Source organism: Felis catus, chromosome B4 (genome assembly GCF_018350175.1).
Source record: "Felis catus isolate Fca126 chromosome B4, F.catus_Fca126_mat1.0, whole genome shotgun sequence".
In the NCBI taxonomy this organism is placed as follows: domain Eukaryota; kingdom Metazoa; phylum Chordata; class Mammalia; order Carnivora; family Felidae; genus Felis; species Felis catus.
The window spans coordinates 54304284-54330122 of NC_058374.1; the positions used below are offsets into that span (position 1 = coordinate 54304284).

General features: G+C 36.7%; 1 protein-coding gene across 1 annotated transcript in view; it reads left to right on the forward strand.

The window, feature by feature from the left end:
* The window catches only part of PYROXD1 (pyridine nucleotide-disulphide oxidoreductase domain 1), a 28669-nt gene extending 9540 nt beyond the window's left edge, over positions 1 to 19129 (forward strand). Inside the window, exons 3-12 of the mRNA XM_006933557.4 lie at positions 601 to 720; positions 3724 to 3852; positions 5908 to 5981; positions 8848 to 9008; positions 11187 to 11287; positions 13011 to 13146; positions 14191 to 14303; positions 15162 to 15284; positions 17386 to 17523; positions 18120 to 19129. Of these exons, the coding sequence (XP_006933619.2) occupies positions 601 to 720; positions 3724 to 3852; positions 5908 to 5981; positions 8848 to 9008; positions 11187 to 11287; positions 13011 to 13146; positions 14191 to 14303; positions 15162 to 15284; positions 17386 to 17523; positions 18120 to 18368 (1344 nt within the window). The 3' untranslated portion in view covers positions 18369 to 19129. The remainder of the gene's footprint in view (positions 1 to 600; positions 721 to 3723; positions 3853 to 5907; positions 5982 to 8847; positions 9009 to 11186; positions 11288 to 13010; positions 13147 to 14190; positions 14304 to 15161; positions 15285 to 17385; positions 17524 to 18119) is intronic.
* Positions 19130 to 25839: the final 6710 nt, after the last annotated feature.

Here is a 25839-nt window from a genome sequence, read left to right on the forward strand (position 1 = left end):
CTGAGGTCAAATACTAGTCTGCAAGGTGTGGTCTTTCCACTGCATACTGGGTATAGGACTGGAGAAAGCAGGTTGTTCAATCTGTGGTTGTGAGTTTTCAGGGTAATTAATGGTTAAAGACAAGAGAGCAAGGAAGTATAAGTGGGCAAAACACGAAATGATCTACAATGGAGTCTTGGCTGCATAGGAAGAAAAGTGAATCCAAGAGGATGCTGATGGTTTTGGACAACAGGAAAGAGTCCAAAGACTAGATCACAATAAAGTTAGTAAGTAGAGAAAACTATAAGGATACAGAAACAGACAAGCTGTGCAATTAAAATATGCAGAAGTAAGTAGAGTTAGCCCTCATTTTCCAGGCTAGGAAACTAAGGTGCAGTTACTTGGCTGACTTGCCCCAGTGGTAGGATTGTCATTGGAGTTCAAGTCTTAAAATGCGAGTTAGCCCTTTTTTCACTGTATACAGTACAGTTGGCCGACGTTCTTGTTTTATGAACATTAAGTAGTATATAAAAAGAAATGAAAATATTTTCATTATTTAAAATTCTTAAAAGGAAATATTTTTTTGAAAATTTACATTTTCACCTTTTTGATTTAATACAGGTTTCTAAAGTATTGGAGGAATTTGATGTTGAAGAGCAACCAAATACCATGTTAGAAAATCGCTTTCCCAACATTAAGGTTATAGAATCCGAAGTAAAGCAACTGAAGAGTAAAGAACATGTAAGAAGTTTTTGTTTTTTTTAATTTTGTTAAATGTTTGTTTATTTTTGAGAGAGAGAGGCAGAGCACAAGCAGGGGAGGGGCGGAGAGAGAGGGGGACATAGAATCCAAAGCAGGCTCCAGGCTCTGAGCTGTCAGTGCAGAGCCCGACATGGGGCTCAAATCCACGAACTACAAGATCATGACCCGAGCTGAAGTTGGACACCCAACTGACTGAGTCACCCAGGCACCCCTAGAAGATGTTTTTCTTAATGATGGTCCATTGTTAAATATTGATGAGCTTTCCCTGCTTTCTTTTGAACCCATCTGTACCCCCACCACTACTAAGGTTCCTAGCATATAAAGTTTAGTAACATTGATTTCTTTTTATTAGGAAAATTTATACTTTTTCTGAATTTATTGGGATTATATAATTAGTTTGATTTAACATTTTAGGTTTTACATTTCAAATTAGCATTAACGTTTACATAGCGTCTGTTGTGTTCTGGGCACCGCAATAAGTGCTGGGATACAACAGGAACATTACAGTGAACTTGGCCTGGGAGGTCTCATTGTCATAGGGAATATAGACATGCACATGTATTAATTATATATACATGTGAAAAGCACAGTCACTGAAGTATTATCAAAGCTCTGATATTAGGGATTTTGGAGGACCTCACAGAAGGAGAAAATGTTTGCACTGGGTTTAAAAGGTGGGTGAATTAAGAGTTCTTAGTTAAGGACGTTGTAGGAAAACGAGGTTGCTTGTTCAGAAACCCAAAGAAAAGCAGCACGTGGAAGAATAACATCGTCAGAGGTACTGTGGTGGAGATAAAGAGAGGAGAGTGGCAGACTAGGGCAAACAAATAGGACTGTGAAGAGCTGTTTACATCATGCCAAGATGATTTATTTTACAGTCAGTGGAGAAATAAAGTGGAGGCAGGGATGGTAATATATTCTTTTAGGAAGACAGATCTGATACCAATGTTGAGGATGAAATGGGGTGGAGTGAGTGATAGTGTCCAGCAACCAAACCAGAAGGTGGTTGCAATAGTCCAAACTGATAGAAGGCCTGAACGAAGACAAGAACTGTGTATTTGGAAAGAATGGTGCAGATATGAGTGAGATTTCTCCTGTAAACTTAGCAGGACTCAGTAACCCATTGGATGTGGGAATGAATAAGGCAGTCGAAGGAAACATGTTGTCAGATGATTAACAATATCCTCAGGTGAGCTTTAGGCAAGATGAGAAGTAGGGTTTCTAGTCGTTTCTCTACAGCAGCTCTAATTTTTCACCCTTATGGAGAAAACACATACATAATACATTTGAAACACAAATAATTTGACAGTAAAAAAATAAGAAAAAGGACTAAATTTTATGAGAAAAAAATAAAAAATCTGAATCCCAAAACTGGAATAAATTTCTAACATTTACAGTAGTACATATCCTATATAACATCCCGTGTCCGTTAATTTGTAAATTGAGGTGGGCTCAAATGTAGACTAATAAATTGTGAGGGAATTTATATTAGGGCATTTGAATAAATCCGAATGCCACCCATTACCATTTGAAGTGTCCTGTATGAGCTCACGTCTGTATTCTCTTATTTGTCCTTTATATTCTTTGATGAATTAGAGATTGTGTGTTTTATCTTCATGTCTACTTCCAAAAATTTAGCAGTAGCCAATGAAAGGAGTTTTTGTGTTTGTTTTTACAACATAAAATGTAAATTATTTTTTAAATTTGGTCAGTGTCTGTTAATTACTGTTTGTCAGATAAAATTCCCACCACATTACATTATCTTCAGAAAGAACTGCATAGAATTTCTGTATGCGTTATACTGTGTTGAATTATCAGTTTTATGTATTTGTTATACAGCTGAAGAGTTACAGTGGGTAACAAATGGCTCAGTTGGTATCAAGTGCTATCTTATGATTTGCTATGTTTTATAAGTCAAACACATGTCACAGTGTTAATCTCTAAACCATTCCAACAAAGTCTTGTGTCATAGTCACATGTGTGTGTATATATACATACACATACATATATGCTTATTAAAAGCTCCTACTTATGTGCAGATTTCCATTTGATTTTAAAGAATAAAAACAATGGATCACAAATACATATTTTTAGACTCAATAATATTATTAAAAATTAATATAAATGACTTTAAAAGCTAGTACATGTTAGGATTTAAGGTTAATATGTTTTTCACTTAATATGAAAATATCCCCAAAGAACATTTGTTTGTGGTTAGGTGATTGTTATTTGTACTTAAGAAGAATGCATGCACGTGCAAACTGGGGAGGTAGAGTGGGGGAGAGAGAGATTGAGACATTGAGATTCTTAGAATCTATGCTCAGCACAGAACCTGACACAGGGCTTGATCCCATGACACAGGAATCATGACCCTGAGCCAAAATCAAGAGTCAGGTACTTAACAGACTGAGCCACCCAAGCTTCCCAAACACTTTTAATATTTTTAGATTAAGAAGACATAATGTAACCTTTTTTACCACACTGTACTCCTCTGTACCCATAACAAATATTAAGGTATGATGCCATTAGAATTATTAGATCTTCCTACAGTAACTTCCATTGAGATCAGAAATATTAAGGCCTACCTCAGGTATAATATGATCAGAATGCTTGATTTAAAAATTTCTGAATGTTTAGTTTTTAACCTGAGGTCAACATACCTCCCTGAATATAATAAGATTCCCTAAGTTTTAGGCAACATCTGGTGTGAATGTATGTTTTTTTTCCAGGGAAGAAAGACTGTTTTGCCCTAGATTCTCAAAATGGTTCATGGCCCTAAAATGATGGTGAATCACTGGGTTGGAGAATGCATTCTCATGTTTACTCTGATTTGCAATTGCTGTGACAGCGTATTGAGTGCCACCAAGAGGCAACCTTAATGTATTTTTTTGCTTTTGTCTTACTGAATTTTGTATTTAAAATGAAACTGTACCCATGTATAAATATGTTTCTTCTCTCCCCTTCCTTGCCCTGTTTTTACAGTGCATTTTAACAGGAGATGGCAGTCAGCATGTATATAAGAAACTCTGTCTGTGTGCTGGAGCTAAGCCAAAGTTGATATGTGAAGGAAATCCTTATGTATTAGGAATCCGTGATACAGACAGTGCTCAGGTAACATTCTGAGATGGGGCCACGGGAAAGGAACATGAATATTTCATAGACTTCCTTTATTTGAATCAAAGTATTCCACTTACAGTGTCAATTCTTAAATTACAGAAGAGGTTTGTTTTGTGATCCATAAACCAGAAAATAGTTATAATGTTTTATTATTGCCAATTTCAGTTTGGTTGTAGCTGATAATTTTTCCTGTTTTTAGTCCCATGCTGATGTTCTGTGTTCTTTCCGTTGTGCACTATCCCAGATACAATGACTAAGCTGAAGGTTATAACTTAAATTATACACACATTCATTACTGTATTTTGATTGGGAAGAGTGATTTGTAGCCGAAATAATGTAGCAGTCTTTTTCCACAAAGGTAAGGCATATCCCAAACTTACAGTACTCCTTAGCAAAGAAATTAATATTCAGAAGATCTTTGTGGTCCAGAATCATGACAGAATCCCAGAACTAAAAAATTCATTTGGTTTATTGTTCTGCTCAAGAACCATGTAAACTATCCCAATAAGGTGAAAACTGTGTGGAACCTTCTACAACTTCTTCTGATAATTTATTGCAGGGCTTCAGGGTTTCTTGACCCTTCTTGCCAAGAAGCTCTTCCTGGTTTCCAGTCATAATACTTTGTCTTACCTGTAGCTTATTGTTGTAGTTCTGTCCCTAAGGTGATAATTTTATGTATACTAATAATATTTTATATTCTTGAAATTGATGTTTTCTTTCAATCTTTCTTAATTTAAAACTTTTTTAAAGCTTATTATTTTGAGAGAGAGAGAGAGAGAGTGAGCAGATGAGTGGCAGGGAGAGAAGCAAAGAAAATCCCAAGTAAGCTCTGTGCTGTCAGTGCAGAGCCCAACATGGGGCTCGATCCTACAAACCATGAGCATAGCTGTGTTCCAGCGAGGCTGCCTACATACATGAATTCACTAACTGCTTATGATAATACTGTGTGACAGTATTACTCCCAATTTACAAATAGCAAACTCTAATAGATTATTTACCTGTACTTAAATAGCTGTTATCAGAAGTACAATATAAACTTATGCCATTCATCTCCACATCCAGTGCTTTTAACAGATCTTTCTTATTTACTGTCCTCAGAGAAAGGCTGACTGAAATTAACTTAATGTTTTTTTTTTTTTCTGGTAGAATTTTAAGCCAGTCAGTTTCAGTGATTATTTATTGAATATTACAATAAGTTTTTGGGTGAATTTAATAGAAATGGTAACTTGACATGGTAGGAAGAGGAAATTTAGCTATTGAGATGTCATCCTGATCCAGTGGGACTATTCTGTACTTACAAAAGTGCCATAAAAATGACCATGGCTTCCCTAAGCTCATTGTGATAATTTTTTTTAGGGGGCAGAAGAGGGGGGTAGAGCCATCAATTAATTGTCTTATGATAAGAAAGCAGCATTTTTTTTTTAATTTAGACATTATCGTGCCTGCTCTTAACAGCTTTATTTACATTATCCTAATGCTTACAGAGACGTAATGAAATACAGTCACTTCTTGTTTCCATTTATATTGAAGAAGCTGAGGCACAGAAGGGTTAAGCAACTTGGCCAAGTTACTAACTGGGGGAAGTTAGTAACTCCAGGGACTCTTAACCACCAAGCTGTTGTGCTTCTCATTCCTGTAAGTTTCGGTGTTGAGTGAGTCCAGGGAAGTGCCAACTGACAGACTAGAAGAAAAGGAATAACCCTGCATGTATACAGATCGGTGTCATGTTAGTAAGTTGGTTTGATCAAGTAGTTAGGAATGTGATGAACTAGAGCTAGTGCCTCTTGCTGCAATTCTGAAGTACTCTAGATGTAATGACGTAAAAAGTCAAATCATAAGAGGCATTGCTATAAAGGCAGTTTGTGTGACAGATAGAGGAAAACATTTGTAATATTGGGAGGGTCTGTCCTGGCAGAGTGTGAAAGTGAGATTTTTGTTCCTTTGTAAATCAGGTAAAATTCGTACAATTTTAAGAACATTATCAGTGAAGCCTTTCTTCAAGTATTGCCCACTATTACAAAACACTATCTCATTTTCTTTTGAATATAGGAATTTCAGAAACAGCTTACTAAAGCCAAAAGAATAATGATCATAGGGAATGGTGGCATTGCACTTGAACTAGTGTAAGTATATATTTTTAAATATCATTTAAACACTACTCTATGACTCATAATTGTTGGCAGACTAGAAAACATCCTGTTCTGAAATTCAAAGATAAATAGAACTGTTTTTCATAGATTTTCAAGGAGAAAAAAATCCATTTTATATTTTTAGCTTCATGGAATTCATAGTTGTAGAAATGTCATTGTAAAACATGAGTTTAGGGAAGGTTTTAGGTCTCAAGGGGTCACAGGTGACTGGACAGATGTGATCCATACATGTGTTTGGTAGGCATGTACTATATTGAACAACAATTTAAATGTGCACACCTTTAGAGATTTCTAGTCACAGTATCTACCCGTTTTATTGTTTACACCCATCCTGCTTCATTCATTTATAATGCTACCTGTTGGGCCCATGAAACCCACAGTGTGTTTGACTCCCTATTTCAAGATGTGGTACTCCCAGCTCTTGTTTTTTTGGAAGTTGAAAAATGTGAACCCATCAATTAATGTGAAATACTATCTTAAAATGATATTTCAAGTTTAAAGAACACTGAGGAATAAATATCCTGCTATGGTCTACAGAGCATTCATTTTCTTTATGATTTTATCTTCCATTGGATGGCTGAGATGGAATAGTCTGGACATTTTTAGGGCAGAAAGTTGAGTCCAACTATAAAGAGGACAAATTTGAATCAAAGTAATGAATTTGCCAAAGCCTTATCCATTCCTATTCGCAGACTAGGTTTTTGCTCTTCTTTTTGACAGGATGGTGATTCCCAGTGGAAGCTTCTAAGAGTTCCTAGATTGCCTGAGTACTAGAGATGGCAATCATTCTTGTAATTATGAAATTTATGGCACTGTATGGAGAACAGAGAAAAAACTGGAAATTCAAAATCAAACAGGTCTAAGAAGGAGGCACATGACAAATTTTCTCCATCAGCTATCACCAAAAGTGTAACTGAATACTATTATTATTTACACTGGAAAATTTTCTTGCATTCAGAAATGCTCAGTCTTAAAACATGTAATCCTATTCCTCATTTTCTTGAGGTTGGAGATATAAGACTATATAATCGGACAAAGCTTATAATTTTATATTGAATAAACTCTGATAGTTTAAGAAAGGCTACATATAATGCGATTGTCTCAGCTTAGGTCCACTGAATGATCAGGTGTTTATCATCTCATGGTGAAAAATGCCATATACAAACCCTTTTTGCTCTTTAATAGCCCTTGTGTTCCCTTGAGGCTAATGCTGATTTTCTTCAGTGTACTTTTATTTCAATTACTACCTCTGTTTTTTTCTTTACTAGTGTAGGTTAATCTTTTCTTTTCAGACATTTTTTTAATGATTTCAAAAAACCATAATACTTCACTGTTTATTTTTTAAAAGTGGTTTTAAAAATGAAAGTATTTCTACTATATATGTGATACTACCTCCATGGTAATGTATCTCGCTGAGGGCATGGTTCATAGTCTAAGGGCATCTTGTGAGGTAGGACATGTATAGATGTTACTCGCGGTTACTTATAATTGTGGGTGGCCTACTAGCCAAGCATTAGTATTTTAAACTATATTGATACTGTGTTATACTATTATATTACTTTAAAATTAAAAAAAAATGGTAGAGGAGTTTCTTAATAAAAACTAAGGAAAGTGTTTCATAATAACTATGTACCTATATGTAAATTAAAATATGAAATTTATTACTGAATGTGTATTCTACTTTCTGCTCATCAGCAATCCTATGTGATCTGAGCAACATAGAATATTCACCAAATAATCTGAAATTTAGTAACTAAATATTTTTTTCTGCGGTAAGGGAGCAATTGTCACAAAGCATGTCAGGTGACCTGAAATCAGATGTACTAAACCTTTTTTTCTATCATTTATTTATTGATCAGTTTGAATCATTTATTTATTGAGAAGTTAATGTGTTACATTATAGCAGTCTGTGAAATAAACATGGCAGTACTTTGTACCACAAGTAAATGTTAAAAGTTCTTAACACATAATACTCTTATTACCTCTCTAGGTTCTGATAAAGTCCTAGTATAATTAGGATGACCATATATCCTGTTTATCGTGGATGGTCTCAGTTCATCAATTGTACCAAAACAAGTAATAATAGCAGAAAAATATAATGGACTTCAGGGACTTAGTGAAATGAATACTAAGCAAACCACATTCTCTGTGACTAAACGTAGAGATAAAACAGCAGATCCCCAGGAGCTCCGGCTGTCTCATTAGTGGTGATGGCCTGTACACACCATGGCCATTCTGCTCTTTCTTGATTTTTCTGTGAACCGGATCTTTCTTCGGCTGAATGGCTTAGAAATTATTGAGGTGAAGGGAAGGGATTGCAGGGTAATGGTTCCTTTATAACAAAGTTAAAATTGTAGTTAATAACTCTGATTCTCTCCTTTGAGTACACAAAATATTTGTTACCAAAGAGTATGCTATTGTCAATACTGTAATCATATACCATGGATCCATTCATCCATTATTGATTACACTATAACCACATCAGCAAAGCACCGCTCACTCCTGGGAACTGTGGGGAACATTCGTATAGTAACTGTTGGAGAAATTGAACCCTTAGAAGTAATGCTCATTGTAATGAACTTTTATTTGATACTCAGTTACACATGCTTGTCATTTTTATGTTCTTTCAAATAAACTGGATAAATTTATTGTTTATTCTACTTTAGCTCTTATTATCCTGAAAGAGTATTACATTCTTCCTTATTTCTGTTTGCCTTAAAACACTTTCTTTTACCTTTGGAGAAAATTGTTATTTACAAAAAAAAAAAAAAAAAAAAAAAAGAAAAAAGATTCCTACTCAGACTTCTTAAATTGCTCTGAGTAACTTTATTCCTTGTAGGTATGAAATTGAAGGCTGTGAAGTCATTTGGGCCATTAAAGACAAAGCCATTGGGAATACTTTCTTCGATGCAGGTGCAGCTGAATTCTTGACTTCAAAGCTCATTGCTGAAAAACCGGAGGCTAAAATTGCACATAAAAGAACCAGATATACAACTGAAGGTAAGTATAGCATCTATTCATTAATTCACAGATGAAACTGTTTCTTAGCTGTATAGAAAAAGGCTATAAGAACATGGAGTAAAAATACTACAGTTGAGAGACAGATACATAGATAATATTTATTTCCTGTCTCCATACACAAGATTTAGACTTTCAAGGATTTTTTTTTTTCAAAGTTTATTTATTTTGAGAGGGAGACAGCACGGATGGGGCAGGGGCAGAGAGAGAAATAGGGAAGGAGAGAGAGAGAAAGGGAATCCCAAACAGGCTCTGGCTGTGAGTGCAGAGCCCAGTGCAGGACTCAAGCCCACAAACCCTGAGATTATGACCTGAGACAGAACCAAAAGTTGGATGCCTAACCAACTGAGCCATCTAGGAGCTCCTATCCAGGACTTTTTTTTTTTTTTAATGAAAACTGTGTGTAATTAAGACTGGAAATTTAAAGTGAATTAAATAAACCAGCCCATCTGCATCTTTGCAAACAGGTGGTACAACTGGACAGCACCTTAGGTAATTTTACAAAAAAAAAAAAAAATGCAATGAGTTAAAAAGGAAATACAAACCTAGATTTTTATTTAAGAGGCTTTTTAAAATTTTTAACTTTTGGCTTATAAAATTCAAAAAATTCTGTAAGTGTTGAGGGTGCTAAAAGTTGACAAAATGTTTAAAAACTGTTGGCTAATTGTTTAATTGAATTATAACTCACATATATTAGTTTCAGATGTACAGTAGTGATTCAGTATTTTTATACATTATGACGTGATCACCTCTGTAGGTTTAGTTACCGTTTGTCACTGTACCAAGTTATTACAGTATTGACTATATTTCCTATGGTGTACTTTATATCCCCATGACTTATAACTGGAAGTTCATACTTCTTAATCCTGTTCACCTGTTTATCCTGTGCACCAGTTCCCTCCCCTGTGGCAACCACCAGTTTATTCTCTATATCTGAGTCTGCTTCTGCTGTGTTTTGAGGTTTTTTTTTTTTAATTATTTTTCTAGTTTAACTTGCCTGCATTTATTGTAAAATTTTTATTGAAGTATAATTAACATACAGTGTTCTATTTTCAGGTATACAGTAAAATGATTCAACAATTCTATACATTACTCTGCTCATCATGATAAGTACACTCTTAATCCCCTCCCCCTTGTTCCACACACATATCCCTTCACCCACCTCCCCTCTGGCAACCCCCCGTTCTCAGTTTTTGAGTGGGTTTTTTTGAGTCTCCTTTTTCTTTGTTTCCTAAATTCTACATATGAGTGAAATCATACAGTACTTGTCCTTCTCTGAGTTATTTCACTTAGCAGAATATCCTCTAGGTCCATCCATGTTGCAGATGGTAAGATCTCATCCTTTTTCCTGGTGGAGTAATATTCCATTGTGTGTATGTGTGTGTACACATACACATGCACACCACATCTTCTTTATCCATAAGTCTGTCAGTGGACACTTGAGTTGATTCCTTATCTTGCTTGTAAATTATGCAAGTTCACATAGGGGAACATACATCTTTTTGAATTAGTGTTTTCATTTCCTTTGTGTAAATTCCCAGTAGTGGAGTTACCAGATCATGTGGTAATTCTGATAATTTTTTGAGGAACCTCCATACTGTTTTTCATAGTGGCTGTACCAATTTGGATTCCCACCAATCGTGCACGAGGTATCTTGTTTCTCTACATCCTTGACAACACTTGTAATTTCTTGCTTTTTGATTCTAGCCATTCTGGCAGGTGTAAGGTGATCTATCTCATTGTAGTTTTGATTTGTACTTCTCTGACTAGTGGTTTTGAACACTTTTTTATGTCCTTGTTAGCCATCTGTATGTCTTTGGAAAAATGTCTGTTCAGGTCCTCAGCCTGTTTTTTATTTTGGTTGTATTTGTGTTACCAAGTTGTAGGAGTTCTTTATACATTTTGGATATCAACCTTTTATCAGATCTCACCCTTCATATTGACCATGTATTTAGTATGGTTTATATTCAACACTTGATTGAAAAATTACCTGTTCTATAGCTCTATATCACAAAATATTAAAACAGTCAATACAGATAAGTTAGTTTATGCTATATATGAGAATCATGACATTGCCTAAAAGCTTGAGAACACAAGTATACTTCTCTGCCTGGAAGTTTTTATATCATTTGAATTTTGAATTGAGTTTTATCTTTTCAGAAAGAAAAAAGGAAGCACAAACCAAAGGTAGTGCTGGCAATATGGGCAGTGCCTTGGGACCTGATTGGCATGAAGGCTTGAATCTTAAAGGAACAAAAGAGGTATGTGTTCATACACTAATTAAACATGTGTAGATGGAATTTTAAATTCTTGAACCATTCGTTGAAGACTGGTTACAAATATAGTCCAACAACTGCTAGGTCACTTAAAATCCATAGTGCTAGGATAGAACCAATAGCAGCTGGCCCAGTTCCTTACCTTAAGAGATAAGTGGATATTTAATTCATCAAAAACTGTTCAGAGTGGCCAAAATGAACAAATCAAGAGACTATAGATGCTGGAGAGGATGTGGAGAAACGGGAACCCTCTTGCACTGTTGGTGGGAATGCAAACTGGTGTAGCCGCTCTGGAAAATAGTGTGGAGGTTCCTCAAAAAATTAAAAATAGACCTACCCTATGACCCAGCAGTAGCACTGCTAGGAATTTACCCAAGGGATACAGGAGTACTGATGCATAGGGGCACTTGTCCCCCAATGTTTATAGCAGCAGTCTCAACAGTAGCCGAATTATGGAAAGAGCCTAAATGTGCATCAACTGATGAATGGATAAAGAAATTGTGGTTTATATACACAATGGAGTACTACGTGGCAATGAGAAAGAATGAAATATGGCCCTTTGTAGCAACGTGGATGGAACTGGAGAGTGTTACACTAGTGAAGTAAGCCATACAGAGAAAGACAGATACCATGTTTTCACTCTTATGTGGATCCTGAGAAACTTAACAGAAAGCCATGGGGGAGGGGAAGGAAAAAAAAAAAAAAAAAGAGGTTAGAGTGGGAGAGAGCCAAAGCATAAGAGACTCTTAAAAACAGAACAAACTGAGGGTTGATGGGGGGTGGGAGGGAGGGGAGGGTGAGTGATGGGTACTGAAGAGGGCCTCTTTTGGGATGAGCACTGGGTATTGTATGGAAACCAATGTGACAATAAATTTCACATATTAAAAACAAACAAACAGTTGCCCTTCTTTTTAATTCTCCAGGCACAGAGATTTCTACAGTGAATATACCTGTCCTATTTTAAATTAATCTTTTCTTAAAGGTCACCTCCTATGCATTATAATATTTTACAGGTTATTTGATAAATTCTAAATACACATTTAATACCTTAATTGGATAAGATGATTTGCTTTTACTCATTTTATTTATTAGGTATTTGTTTTTAAATAATTGCTAAAAGGCTATGATATGTAAATACTGTAAGAAGCATACACGGAGTTCTTACTACTTTGTATGATTTCAGCCTCAGGTAGTTTGGAGAGGAGCTGGCTTCATGTTATACCTCATTTTTGTGATAGAAATTATGCAAAATCAGTTCTTCTGCACCTTCAGATTGTAAGTTTAGTAGTATTTTTAAACTGAGCAGCAGTTTGGTTCAGTGAACATTATCTCCTACATACTTGGTACTTTACTAAGGTTCTGGGATATAATAGTAAGTAAATCAACATAGATCTGCCCTCAAGAGGGTTTTATAGTTCTCTAACAGTTGAAATTTTTAGAAAATATATTTGTAATTATCAGTGAGGCTTATCTTAAAAAGCATCCCTTGGTGTTACCTGTCAGTGCAACTACTTGTTCTCTTAAGTTCTGAATGGATTTCTTCGTACTGCCTTCACAAACAGAAATCGAGATTATATGGGGGCATCCAGTGTGTTTTCATTTATATTTTCCATATGTTTCTACAAGTGTATTGTAATTTTTTTTTTAATCAGTAACCCAAATCAGTCTTTTGGGAAGTATTATTTATGGTAACCATTGTTTCTTTTAGTTTTCTCATAAGATTCACATTGAAACTATGTGTGAAGTAAAGAAAATCTACCTTCAGGAAGAATTTAGAATTTCGAGGAAAAAGTCTTTGCCTTTTCCGAGAGACCATCATAATCAGCCAGTCACAACTGATAAAGGTAAGTAATTAAGAAAAAATGTAATAACCAGTAATTTAAAAGGAGGAAACTTAAACATGAAAAATAAACATGAGGGGCATCTGGATGGCTCAATCCATTAAGTGTGTGACTTCAGCTCAGGTCATGATCTCACAGTTTGTGAGTTTGAGCCCCACTTCAGGCTCTGTGCTGACATCTCAGAGCCTGGAGCCCACTTTGGATTCAGTGTCTCCCTCTCTCTCTGCCCCTCCCCCACTCATGCTGTGTCTCTCCTTCAAAAATAAACTTAAAAAAAAAGTAAACATGAAATCATTACTTAATGTAAGTCATTTCCTTTTCACTACTTAATCTTCAAGTTTCCTAATAATTGATATAGTGAGCATCACATTTTACATGGCATTCATGGTGTTTTGCCCACCACAACTCTGTGAGTCAAATGGAATACCTTGCAGATCAAAAAGAAACTAAAAAAACCTTTATGCTTTCAGAGATGAAGTGACTTCCCCCAAATCAGATTGCAAATCTGTAATTTGGGACTAATTCCTGTTCCACATCTCCTGTGAGACCTACCACTATTTGAAGAAATACACTCAAACTAGTGTGTAATATTCCATTGTTTTGAATTCTTTGAATTTTTCCACGGGAAGAGTTAATGTTACAGTTTGACTAAGAACAGTAAGGGAAAACATTGAAAAGTGAGTAATGTAGTTGGGTTAAACTCTCTGGAGTATATAATGTATTAATATTTTTAGATAAATAATTTATAAAGTGATTATCAATTTAAATTTACTTTGTTAGAAAAGGTCTAGGTCTAAATTTGAAGGGAAAATGTTTAGAATGCTGTAATGTTATAAGTATACCCAAAACAAGGAGATAATGTTGATTGTATTATAATTGTTTTAGTAAATGTGCCTTATAAAAGTTATTAAGCAGTGTTGTTTTGAAGTACTCTCCTGCCGTTTTCTTTCACCCTTTATTCTAGGTATTATAGTCACATAATGCTATGGATAACTTGTGGTGATTATATTGGAGAATAAAGGTTTTGTTTATTTTGTTTTGTTTTAGAGGTATGGCCTGTATATGTGGAATTGACCAGTGAAAAGATATATGGCTGTGATTTCATTGTCAGTGCTACAGGAGTTACACCAAATACAGAACCTTTTCTCTGTGGCAACAATGTAAGGTGAAGTTTTTTTTGTTTTTTTTTTTGTCCTGCTGTGAATATTTTTATATTTTTTTTAATGTTTATTTATTTTTGAGAGAGACAGAGAAAGAGTATGAGCAGAGGGAGGGGCAGAGAGAAAGGGAGACAGAATCCAGGGGAGGCTCCAGGCTCTGAACAAGCTGTCAGCACACAGCCTGACACGGGGCTCAAACTCACAAACTGTGAGATCATGACCTGAGCTAAAGTCGGATGCTTAACCGACTGAGCCACCCAGGTGCCTCATGCTGTGAATAATTTTAAAGTACTGTATGAAATTTAACTTTCAAACATAAATAACTGTTCCTTGCTTTAGTGTAAAACTGTAACTTATGGAAGGTGAAAACAATTTAGATCATATTCATGTTTGGATTTGCAGTATTTCTTATTGCGTAAAGTCCTTAAGCAGCTAACATCCCAGCATAAATGTCATCATTGATGGGACATAATGCACAGTTCGTTTGTCTAAAGGTTGGTAAGAGACTGACACCTATGGATTCTTACAAGTGATTCTTTTGGAGAAATGCTAAAATGCTAAATGCCTTTTAGCATTTAAAGCTCACAAAACTGGAATATTGTAATTATGAGTGGGGTAGTCATGGTTACTGAGTGTTCCTGATGTTGAAAGTCTAAAAATTTTTGAGTTGGTCTGTCTTAGTAGCATTTTGATCCCCTGGAAATTGAGCTGAGTTATCTAAACTTACAGCTATTATTTACTTTCTCATTAAAGATCAGCATACCAAGGTGTACAAATGTGACTTGTTCTTTCACTTTAGAATGACAAAGCCATCTTTCACTTTTCTTCCCATGTGTTCTCATAAGGAACATTGTTTAGTTTGATCTAGGCGAAGATGGTGGCCTGAAAGTGGATGATCACATGCACACATCTCTCTCTGATATCTATGCTGCAGGTGACATCTGCACTGCGTCATGGCAGCCCAGCCCAGTGTGGCAGCAGGTAAGCCAGCATCCAGGATCACATCTTCGTATCAGAGATTCCATCTGACAGTAAAGGAGTTGCTACCAGCAAATCTAAATACCTGGTTTTCCAACTTTTTTTACTTTAAGAAGCTGTCATAGAGTTTTTTGTGACAATTAAAGAATTTTCCCTTTTGGTAAGTTATTATATAGTGATGGAACAGTAGTTTATCAGCCCTGTCCAGTGGAACTTTATGCGATGACAGAAATGTTCTGTACCTTTGCAGTGTCCAGTCAGGTAGTCACTAACTACGTATCTCTATTGAGCACTTGAGTTTAAATAGCTACATGTATTTGGTGTCTGCCAGACTGGACAACACAGCTTTAGATTAATAATTACTGAGGTATTCTGTAGATAAATGATGACCCTATTCTGTCCCTGTGAGAACTGTGACTGAAAAAATTTCCTATAGTAAACAGCCTTCCTCAGCTGAACACCTCCATTGAACTGGGCATAGACTTCCTCCTAATGGTGGAGGAGAAATCCTTGAGGAAGATACTCAGACCGTGGTCAGAGGTGAGGTGGTCTCAGGGGGAGGAGAGACACAGTAGATGTTACAGATAAAAGACCCAGGCAACACTCCGTGTGAGACCAGCTCCACAGGTAGGGATATTACTCCTTCAGATCAACCATGGAGTGTGAAGTAGCAGAAGAGCTAGATGTATTTTAAGAGGCAGCTTCATTACTTTGTGTGTTTTTACCTACAGCAGAGCTGACAATCATATAAAAGTGCTTTTAGCCTAGGGGCGCCTGGGTGGTATAGTCAGTTAAGCGTCAGACTCAGCTCATGATCTCATGGTTCCTGAGTTTTTAGCCCTGCATCAGGCTCTGTGCTGACAGCTGGTAGCCTGGAGCCTGCTTTGGATTCTGTGTCTCCCTCTCTGTCTGCACACCCTCCACTCATGCTTTGTCTCTGTCCTCAAAAAATAAATGTTAAAAAAATTAATTTTTTTTTTTAAAAGAGTGCTAGCTTGTTTTCAGTTTTCTCTGTAATCATTCTCTTTCACTTCTGTGACAGATCTGTCATAAACTCTGAGTTTGTGGGATTTTTTTTTAACGCTTTTAAACCATTTAGGATAAATTACGTCCTTAATGGGTGTCATAAACTCTGGTATAGTTCGTGCCCAAAAATGACAAGTGTCTCTTGAGTGAATCTAATAGACCCTGTCTCTTAATTTGCAGAAGCAGTAAATAAATAAGTACACTAATCTGTTTTACACAGTCCGAGACACAGACTGAAGGGACCTTGAAGCTGGTATACATTGTTTATGTTTATAGAGGAGACGAATTAAAAAAAAATACCAGAAATGATTGTGGTATTAGTTTTGCACACAAAAGGACATTACTAATTGCTTAGTGTAGGCTAGCTTATTTAAATCTCTTAATAGGCATTGAATAGGTGGTATACATTTTTGTTTCAGGTGAAGAAACTGAGGCTCAGTTAAGTAGAAATAAAAACTTAAATATGTAGAAGAGTTGGTATTTAAATCTCTTGACTTCCAAGGCCAGTGTTCTATGCAGGATCACTGATAACCTAAGGGAAGAATTTAAAATGAATTCCCAGCATTGGTTGCTGAAATCTGGTAACATTTCTTGAGGCTGTTAGGACACCAACTAATCTATCGATCTGCCTGACCACTGAGGTTTTATTGCATGAGAAGCCTTAACTATATAGCACCAAAATCTAAGGATTAGGAAAAGGAATGAATTTTTCAGTGATCATTTCTCATCTCTATTTATGCTGATGATAAACTTACTGTGTGAGAGGAGACCAGTTAATTAGTATTATTCTTCCCTGGTGTACCCTGAAATGTTTTAGTTGTTATAGTTTATTGAAACATACAGAGTTGGTATCATCCTTTAGTTTTAGAATTCTCAAACAGCAGTATCAGTTTTGGTTAGTGTGGAATGGTGATTGCTTCTATGGCAAAGACAATCCAACTGGTCATCTGGCTAGCTAGATCTAACCAGTCTCAAGGACTCTCGATATTGAAGCCCTTTAAGCAATTTTGTAAGGTTAAGGTGCTAGCGTTTTTTAAGTATGGACAATGAACATATCTCATAACATTTTTTATTTCAGATGAGGCTGTGGACCCAGGCTAGACAGATGGGGTGGTACGCAGCCAAGTGCATGGCCGCAGCTACTTTAGGACAATCTACTGACATGGACTTCAGCTTTGAACTTTTTGCTCACGTAACAAAATTCTTTAACTATAAGGTAAGATAAACAAAGTAGTGCCTTTTTCTGCTTGTTAGCCTTTAATTATGTAATTTTATCAGTTGAGTAAGTAAATATATGGTTTTAGTCATTTTACAAAAAAATGACATCTCATTTCTTGCAAATCAGTACCTGGTATTACTGCTGGTCTTAATTCCTAATCACCACCTACCTTCCTATGATACTATTTTATAGTTAAAGGTGGGGGTGGGGGGGGCATCTCTTCTAGACTTACTCCCTGTTGGTGCATTTCTGCATTTCATTTGAGATCCATCCTTGCCTTGTAAGCGGAACTAATAGCTGTCATACTCAAGAATGAACCAGGTACTCTGCCATACTTAGTTTACTCTGAGGCAAGTTTTTTCTTGATAATTTACTGATAAGGAAGAACACAGGTAAGACTTAAGGAGATTAAATCATGACTCTAAGCTAATGTAGTCCAGATCCTGCATATTTGCTAATTCACTAGATATTTTTAATGTTCATATATAGATTGTGTGTTAGTGTCATCTGCATAATAAATGCAGTGCTATTCTAGCATAACACAGTGTAACTACATACCGTGTTTCCTTTTTGTACTTTATCCCTGCGTTTAGGTTGTATTGCTGGGAAAATACAATGCACAGGGCTTAGGTTCAGATCATGAATTAATGCTGAGATGTACCAAAGGACAAGAATACGTCAAAGTCGTCATGCAGAATGGGCGCATGATGGGAGCTGTCTTAATTGGTGAAACTGATTTAGAAGAAACATTTGAAAACTTAATTTTAAATCAGATGGATCTTTCATCATATGGAGAAGATCTGCTAGATCCCAATATTGACTTAGAAGATTATTTTGATTAATAAAAGCATTTCAAGAGCTACATAATGTTGCAAATAATACAAAGTCACAATAAGGTAAAATTTAATAGAAGTGATAATGATTTCAGTGAAAATACATTTTTTCTAACTTAAAACCTAGCATTTAATGTGAATTGAAGTTATTCATTTCTAATTTAGCTTTGGGGCAGATTCAGCTAGGTTGTGATCTACTTAGCCAACAACTTGGCCTGGTACGCCAGAATCATTCTGATTGAAATGTTAGAGAGGGCTGTGGTTTCAAGAGGCTTATAGTTTGGTTTTACTTCTAGAAATGTAGCAATAGCTTACTTACTAATATCATTTGTATTGATACTTTATTCCTTTTGCATTTGGATTCCACAGCTGTTAAGAGCTGAAATCATTCCCTTTGTAATAAGCCTATATAAAATACTCCACGTGATAACACTGCTATCAACAGTTATGTAAAAATAATATGAGTTTATGTGAACTTTAGTTTACATTTTTCTCATTTTATACTGTCAATTTTTATAAATCATGATCTCAAGTGTTCAAGCCTTCAATATTAATGAAATTGTCTTAAACTACAAAATAATGGTGTATATGTACATAAAATGTTTTCTTGGAAAATTTGGAAACACTCTTTTCTTAGATTGCTGAAGCATGTTTGCAAACTTTTGGAAGTTACCTGAATTGTTTTCTTTCCTCTTTATCAGCTCCTTTAGAATGATACGTTTGAAGTGATTCAGTCTACAAGCAAAAACAAACACTTTGGTAAAAACTCAGCTGTTGCATTTTCTCTTCAGATTAATAGTCCCCCTGGGTCCTTCTATATCGGTTAGCTCTTAAGTGTCGGTGGCCCAGTTTTTTTGTCTTCAAATATCTACTCAAATATGAGCCCTATCTTGAAGGGATATGTTGTCTGAGAAACCCTAAATCTATGGACACAGTGGTACACAGCATGGTTTCACAGGCTTGAGAGTATCGGTTCAACCTTGCTGCGCAGGCAGACTTCTCAACCAGTGTTGATCACAACCAGTATTGTGAACAAGTCCTCTCTGCCTACTTCAGGATCTTGATTAGATCTCTGCAGTATGCTGTTAGATGTTTCATCTTTCACATGCTATAATGAAATAGGCAACTGGGATTTGGGAATTACAAGGACAGGCTATTCTAGTTATTAAACTGGCTTAAAATGAGTCCTCAACATGAGCCACCCTAAACACTGATTTGTTAATTTGTTCTGAACTAAAATCAAGTCTGTCACTAAACTGTTATAGTCTCTGTAAGACATTGTTGAATTTACAGAGATGTAAAGAAAATAACCTGGTTACCAGAAGGCCTTTGGATATGCTCTAGGAACCAGAGTGTCTGCCAGACATGATTGAGAGATACTTAGAATCAGCCTATTGTTCATATTTACCTGATTTGTGCTCATTACACAATATTCTGGAAACTGTGGCTTCCTAGGTACACTGTTTAGAGACAAGAATGTCCTCATCATCAGATATTCCTAATTATTGATTATTGGTCCTAAGTACCCTGATTTATATATCAGACTCTTGTTAACTGGTGAGTATAGCACAGCATAAGAAACTCAGAAGTTTCTCTGGGTGCAAATTTAAGACCATAGTTACCTTCACCCACCAGGTGTCAGAACTCTGTGAGGGGGAACTGGTTAGTCCAGCTCTTCAGATACAACAAACATGCAGGATGAAAAAAAGTTCAACTACAGCACCCAAACACTGCTATCTATATTAGTGTCTTATGAGTGATTAGCCATTACCTGGTTCAAAAATAATTCACTCTTGCATGGAATTTCTCTTTCCAATCAGCCACTATAAACTATTAGAGATTAGCCTTTTCTTAAATAGCATTTCTATTCAGAGGGATTTAAACTTTTCCCTTCATTTCTTAAAAATTTAACATGCGCTTAGTATAGCAATATAGATCCATACACATACCACTTATCCTTTTATCCTTTTATTATTTCACTGTTTTAAAACTGTGTTACTTTTGAATCTAGAAAGTGCTGTTCACAGCTTGCTTAATCTTTTAAATCCATTTTGGGATCTAGTATTGCCCCCATGTAGTCCTAGCTATATATATTAGCCTATAAAGATTTAAAAACAATGAACTAGGGAGGGTTCCAATCCAAGATGGCAACACAGGAAGATCCTGAACTGGGCGCACCAAATCTACACCTGTTTATAGGCAACTCCTCTTGAAGAACTGAGGACTGACTGAACAGCTTCTGTACAATAAAAGATACACCACACGGAGAACAGCAAGAGAGACAGACATGGTAATCCACGTACCCACCCCTGATGCTGCAAACTGTAGTGGGGAGGATAGTAATGAGGTACCAGGAGCAGATTCATCTACCCTGGGCCACAGAAAACAAAAGCCCTGGCTTAAAAGAGCAACTAGAATATAAAGTAGCCTTTGAACCCTGCTAAACGGGAGGGGAGCTGCTGCAACTCTTTCTGGGTTGGAAGGTCTAATATGTGCCACAGTTTATGCACCCTCCCACAACCTTGACAGCATAGATGGGAGCAGGGTCCAGGTGTCCTAACCAGCCTGCCACCTCAGTAAGCCCTGACACCAGCCCCAGCTGTCCCACCCAGGCAGCCCCATGGTGGTGCACACCAGGAAGCCCTGGTCGGCGCTCACTATAGCTCCACCTATCTCACCACACTGAGGCAGGCACAAAGCACACTGGAACACTTCAGGCCTGCACCACTGTGGTTTCAGACAGCTTTTCAGCACACCCCCAGCTGATGCCTTTTTTCAGCTCCAGCTCCCCTGCCAGGACACCCACACTTGAGCTTCCTTGCAGGGCACCCTCCATACAGAGAACCCTAGAGTGACCCCAGCCTATGCCTATTTCAGCTATAATTGTCCAAGTTGTCCCCTTTACAAAGCACCCAGTGACGTGCCCAGCCAGCAACCCATCTCAGATCCAACTGCCCCCATCAAAGTACCTTCTGCACATCCCTGAACACCCCAGCTTACACCCGCTTGGATTTCAGCCATCCTGTCAGGGTGCCCTCTGCACGGAGAACCCCAGGACTACCCATGGCTTGCGCCCACTTCAGCATTTGCTTTCCTGCCAGGGCACCCAATGCCAAGAGCCTCAGGACCCACCCCCAGCCCACACCCACTTAATCTACCACTCTTCTACCAGGGCAGCCCCAGCAGGGGGTACACTGCAACCCCCATCCCATGCCAGACAGCAAAAGTCACCAGATACATACAGTCTACACAGAGGACAACCACACATAAAGACCATTCCTTCAAGTTTAGGAGGAGTAGCTCTTCTGCCTAATTCATAGAAACAAACACAAAGTTAAGCAAAAGGAGACAGAGGAATGTGCTCTAAATGAAAGAACAAGACAAAACCTCAGAAAAAGAAATTAATGAAATCAAGATAAGCAATATGCTTGAAGAATTTAAAGTAATTGATCATAAAGATGTTCACTGGACTACAGATAAAAGTGGGAGAACTCCATGAGAACTTTAACAAAGAACTGGAAACTAAAAACCAGAGTTGAAGAATACAACTGAAATGAAAACTACATTAGAGGGAATCAAAAGTAGATTAACGATGCAGAAGAATAATCTGGAAGATGGGGTAATGGAAAGCAGCCAAACTGAACAGCAAAGATAAAGATTTATTTTTTTTTCTTAAGTAAAATCTATGACCAGCGTGAGGCTTGAACTCACAACTCTTTGATCGAGTCACATGTTCTACCTACTGAACTAGTCAGCTGTCCCCCTCCTGCCACCCACCCCAAATAAAGAATTTTTAAAAATGAGGATAGGTTAAGGGATCTGTTGACAACATCTAGTGAACAAACATTCATGTTATAAGGACCCCAGAAGGAGAGAAAGGGGCAGAAATTTATTTGAAGAAATAATAGCTGGAAACTTCCCAACCTAGGGAAAGAACTAGACATCCAGATTCAGGAAGCATTTTAGAGGCCCCCCTAAGATGAACTCAAGGTCCACACCACAACACATAATTAAAATGTCAAAGGCTAAAGAGATAATTGTAATAGTAAGAAAGAAGGAAACTCCTTAAAAGCTCTCAGCTGATTTTTCAGCAGAAACTTTGCAGGCCAGAAGAGTGGCATTATACATTCAAAGTGCTGAACAGAAAAAAACAAAAAACCCTACAATCAAGAATACCTGACAAGATTATCATTCGGAATTCAAGGAGAGAGAGTTCCCATACAAAAGGTAAAGGAATTCATCACCACTAAACTGGCCTTCCAAGAATGCAAAAGGGACTTCTTTACATGGAAAAGGAAAAAACATATTAGACTTAAGGAAACTATATATAAAAAGATGTAAAACTGGCAACATAAACATAAACCATGGAGAGGGGAGTGAAAAGGAAGTTCTTTTCGAATGTGTTATAAATGCCCATGAATTCAATATAGACTGCTTTATATTTAGGATGTTCTTTATCAGCCTCATGCTAACCACAAACCCAAAACCAAATTAGGTTAAAAGAAAAAAAGAAAAAAAAAAAGGAAAAAGTACAGTATATGGGATATAGTCAGTGGTATTTTAACAGTGTTGCATGGGGACAGATGGTAGCTACATTTGTGATGGGCACAGCATAACAGAGTTACTAAATCATTATGTTGTACTTGTAATACTGTGTGTCAACTACACTCAAAGTGAAAAAAAGGGGGAGCCTGAGTGGCTCAGTAGGTTAAATTAAGTGTTTTGATTTTGGCTCAGGTCCTCATCTCACAGTTCATGAGTTTGAGCCCTGCTTTGGGCTCCTCTCTCCCCCTCCCTCACTCTCTGTCCCTCCCCTACTCATTCTCTCCCTCTCTTTCTCTGTCAAAATAAATATAAAAAAAAAATGGAAATGAAATGAGGGGTTCTTGGGCAGCTCAGTTGGTTAAGGGTCCAACTTCAGCTCAGATCATGATTTCATGGTTCGTGAGTTCGAGTCCTGTGTCCGGCTCTGTGCTGACAGCTCAGAGCCTGGACCCTGTTTCAGATTCTCTGTCTACCTCTGTCTCTGCACCTCCCCCCTCACACTCTCTCTGTCTCAAAAATAAACATTAAAAACCATTTTTTTAATGAAAAAGAAAAGAGAAAGCCAAACATAACACTACAGAAAGTCAGCAATCACAAAGAAAGCTAGGAACAGAGAAAAGCTACAGAAACACCCAGAAAACTATCAACAGAATGACAGTAAGTATACAGCTATTAATAATTGCTTTAAGTGTAAATGGTCTAGGGGCACCTGGGTGGCTCAGTCGGTTAAGCGGCCTAAGCGGCCGACTTCAGCTCGGGTCATGATCTCTCAGTCCATGAGTTCGAGCCCCGCGTCGGACTCTGTGTGGACAGCTGAGAGCCTGGAGCCTGTTTCAGATTCTATGTCTCCCTCTCTCTGACCCTCCCCTGTTCATGCTCTGTCTCTCCCTGTCTCAAAAATAAATAAAACGTTAAAAAAAAATTTTTTTTTAAATGTAAATAGTCTAAATGTTCCACTCAAAAGACATAGGATGGTGGAATGGATTAAAAAATCAAGACTCATCTATCTGTTGCCCAAGAGACTTGCTTTGGGCCTAAAGACACATACAGACTGAAAGTGAAGGGTTGGAAAAACGTATTAGGCAAATGAAAGCAAAAAGAAAAGCCAGAGTAGCAGTTAAAATAAACTTTAAAACAGACTGTAACAAGAGTCAAAGAAGGGCATCACATAATAATAAAGGTACCTATCCTATCTATGCACCCAACATACGAATCTAGATACATAAGGCAAACATAAGCAGACAAAGGGAAAAATTAATGGTAATGTAGTAATGGTAGGGAACTTTAACTCTCCACTTATATCAATGGATAGATCATAAAGGCAGAAAGTCAACAAGGACATTGTCTTTGAACAACACGTTAGACTAGATGCACACAATAGACACATACAGAACATTCCATCCAAAAGAGCAGAATACACATGCTTTCATCAAGTGCACATGGAGCATTCTCTAGAACAGATAGCATTAGGGGACAAAATAAGTCTAAATAAATTTAAGAAGACTGCATCTTTTCTGAACACAACAGTATGAAACTAGAAGTCAATCTAAAGAAAAAATATATATACACGTGGAGGGTAAACAACATGCCACTACACAAAAAATACATGGAGACAAAGGGAAACAGAAACACAATGGTTCAAAATCTTTGGGACACAGCAAAAGCTGTGCTAAGAAATTTATAGCAATAGAAGCCTACCTCAAACAACAAGAAATTTAATCTTACGCCCAAGGGAACTAAAAAAAGAAAAAAACCGAAGATAAGTAGAAGGAAGGATATAATGAAGATAAAAGCAGAAGTAAATGAAACAGAGTTTAAGAGAAACAAAGATCAAGGAAACCAAGAACTGGTATTTAGAAAAGATAAATGAAATTGATAAACCTTTACCCAGACTCATTGAGAAAAAATAAGAGAGGACCCAAATAAAATCAGAAATGAAAGAGAAGTAACAACTGACACCATAGAAATACAAAAGCTTGTAAGAGTATTATGAAAAATTATATGCCAACAATTGAAGAACCTAGAATAAATAGGTAAATTCCTAGAAACCTATAATTTTCCAAAACTGAATCAGGGAAAATGGAAGTCTGAACAGACCAATTACTAGGAACAATGCAGAAGTGATAATCCAAAAACTACCAATAAAGGTCCAAGATCACATGCATTCATAGGTAAATTCCACCCAACACTTAAAAAAGAGTTAATGCTAATCATAATATTATCATAAACTTAGTGGCTTAAAAAAAACACAAATGTATTATCTTGCATTTCTGTAGGTTAGAAATCTGACATGGGTCTCCCTAGATTAAAATCAAGGTGTCAGCAGGGATGGATTTCTTTCGGAGGCTCTAGGGAAGAATCTGTTTCCTTGTCCTTTCCAGTTTCTAAAGTTAATTCTCCTCAAACTATACCAAAAAAAAATAGAAGAGAAAGGAAAGCTTTTAAATACATTCCATGAGGCCAGACTTACCTTGATACTAAAACCAAAGACAACAGACAAAAAGAATACTATAGGCCAATATCCCCAATGAACAAAGATGCAAAAATCCTCATCAAAATATTAGCAAACCATATTTAACAATACATTAAAAAGATCATTCAACAGTCAAGAGGAATTGATTCTGGGGATACATGGATAATTCAATACTGGCAAATCTATTACATATTTATAAGAGGAAGAGTAAAAACCATATCATCTCGATAGATGCAGAAAAAGCATCTGACAAAATTCAACATCTGCTCATGACAAAAAGTCAACAAAGTGAGTTTAGAGGGAACACACCTCAACATAATAAAGGTCATACGTGAAGAATTTGCAGCTTACACTTAATGATGAAAAACTGGGAGCTTCTCCACTATAATCAGGAGCAAGACAAGGATGTCCACTCTCATCACTTTTGTTCAACATAGTACTGGAAGTACTAGCCACAGCAAC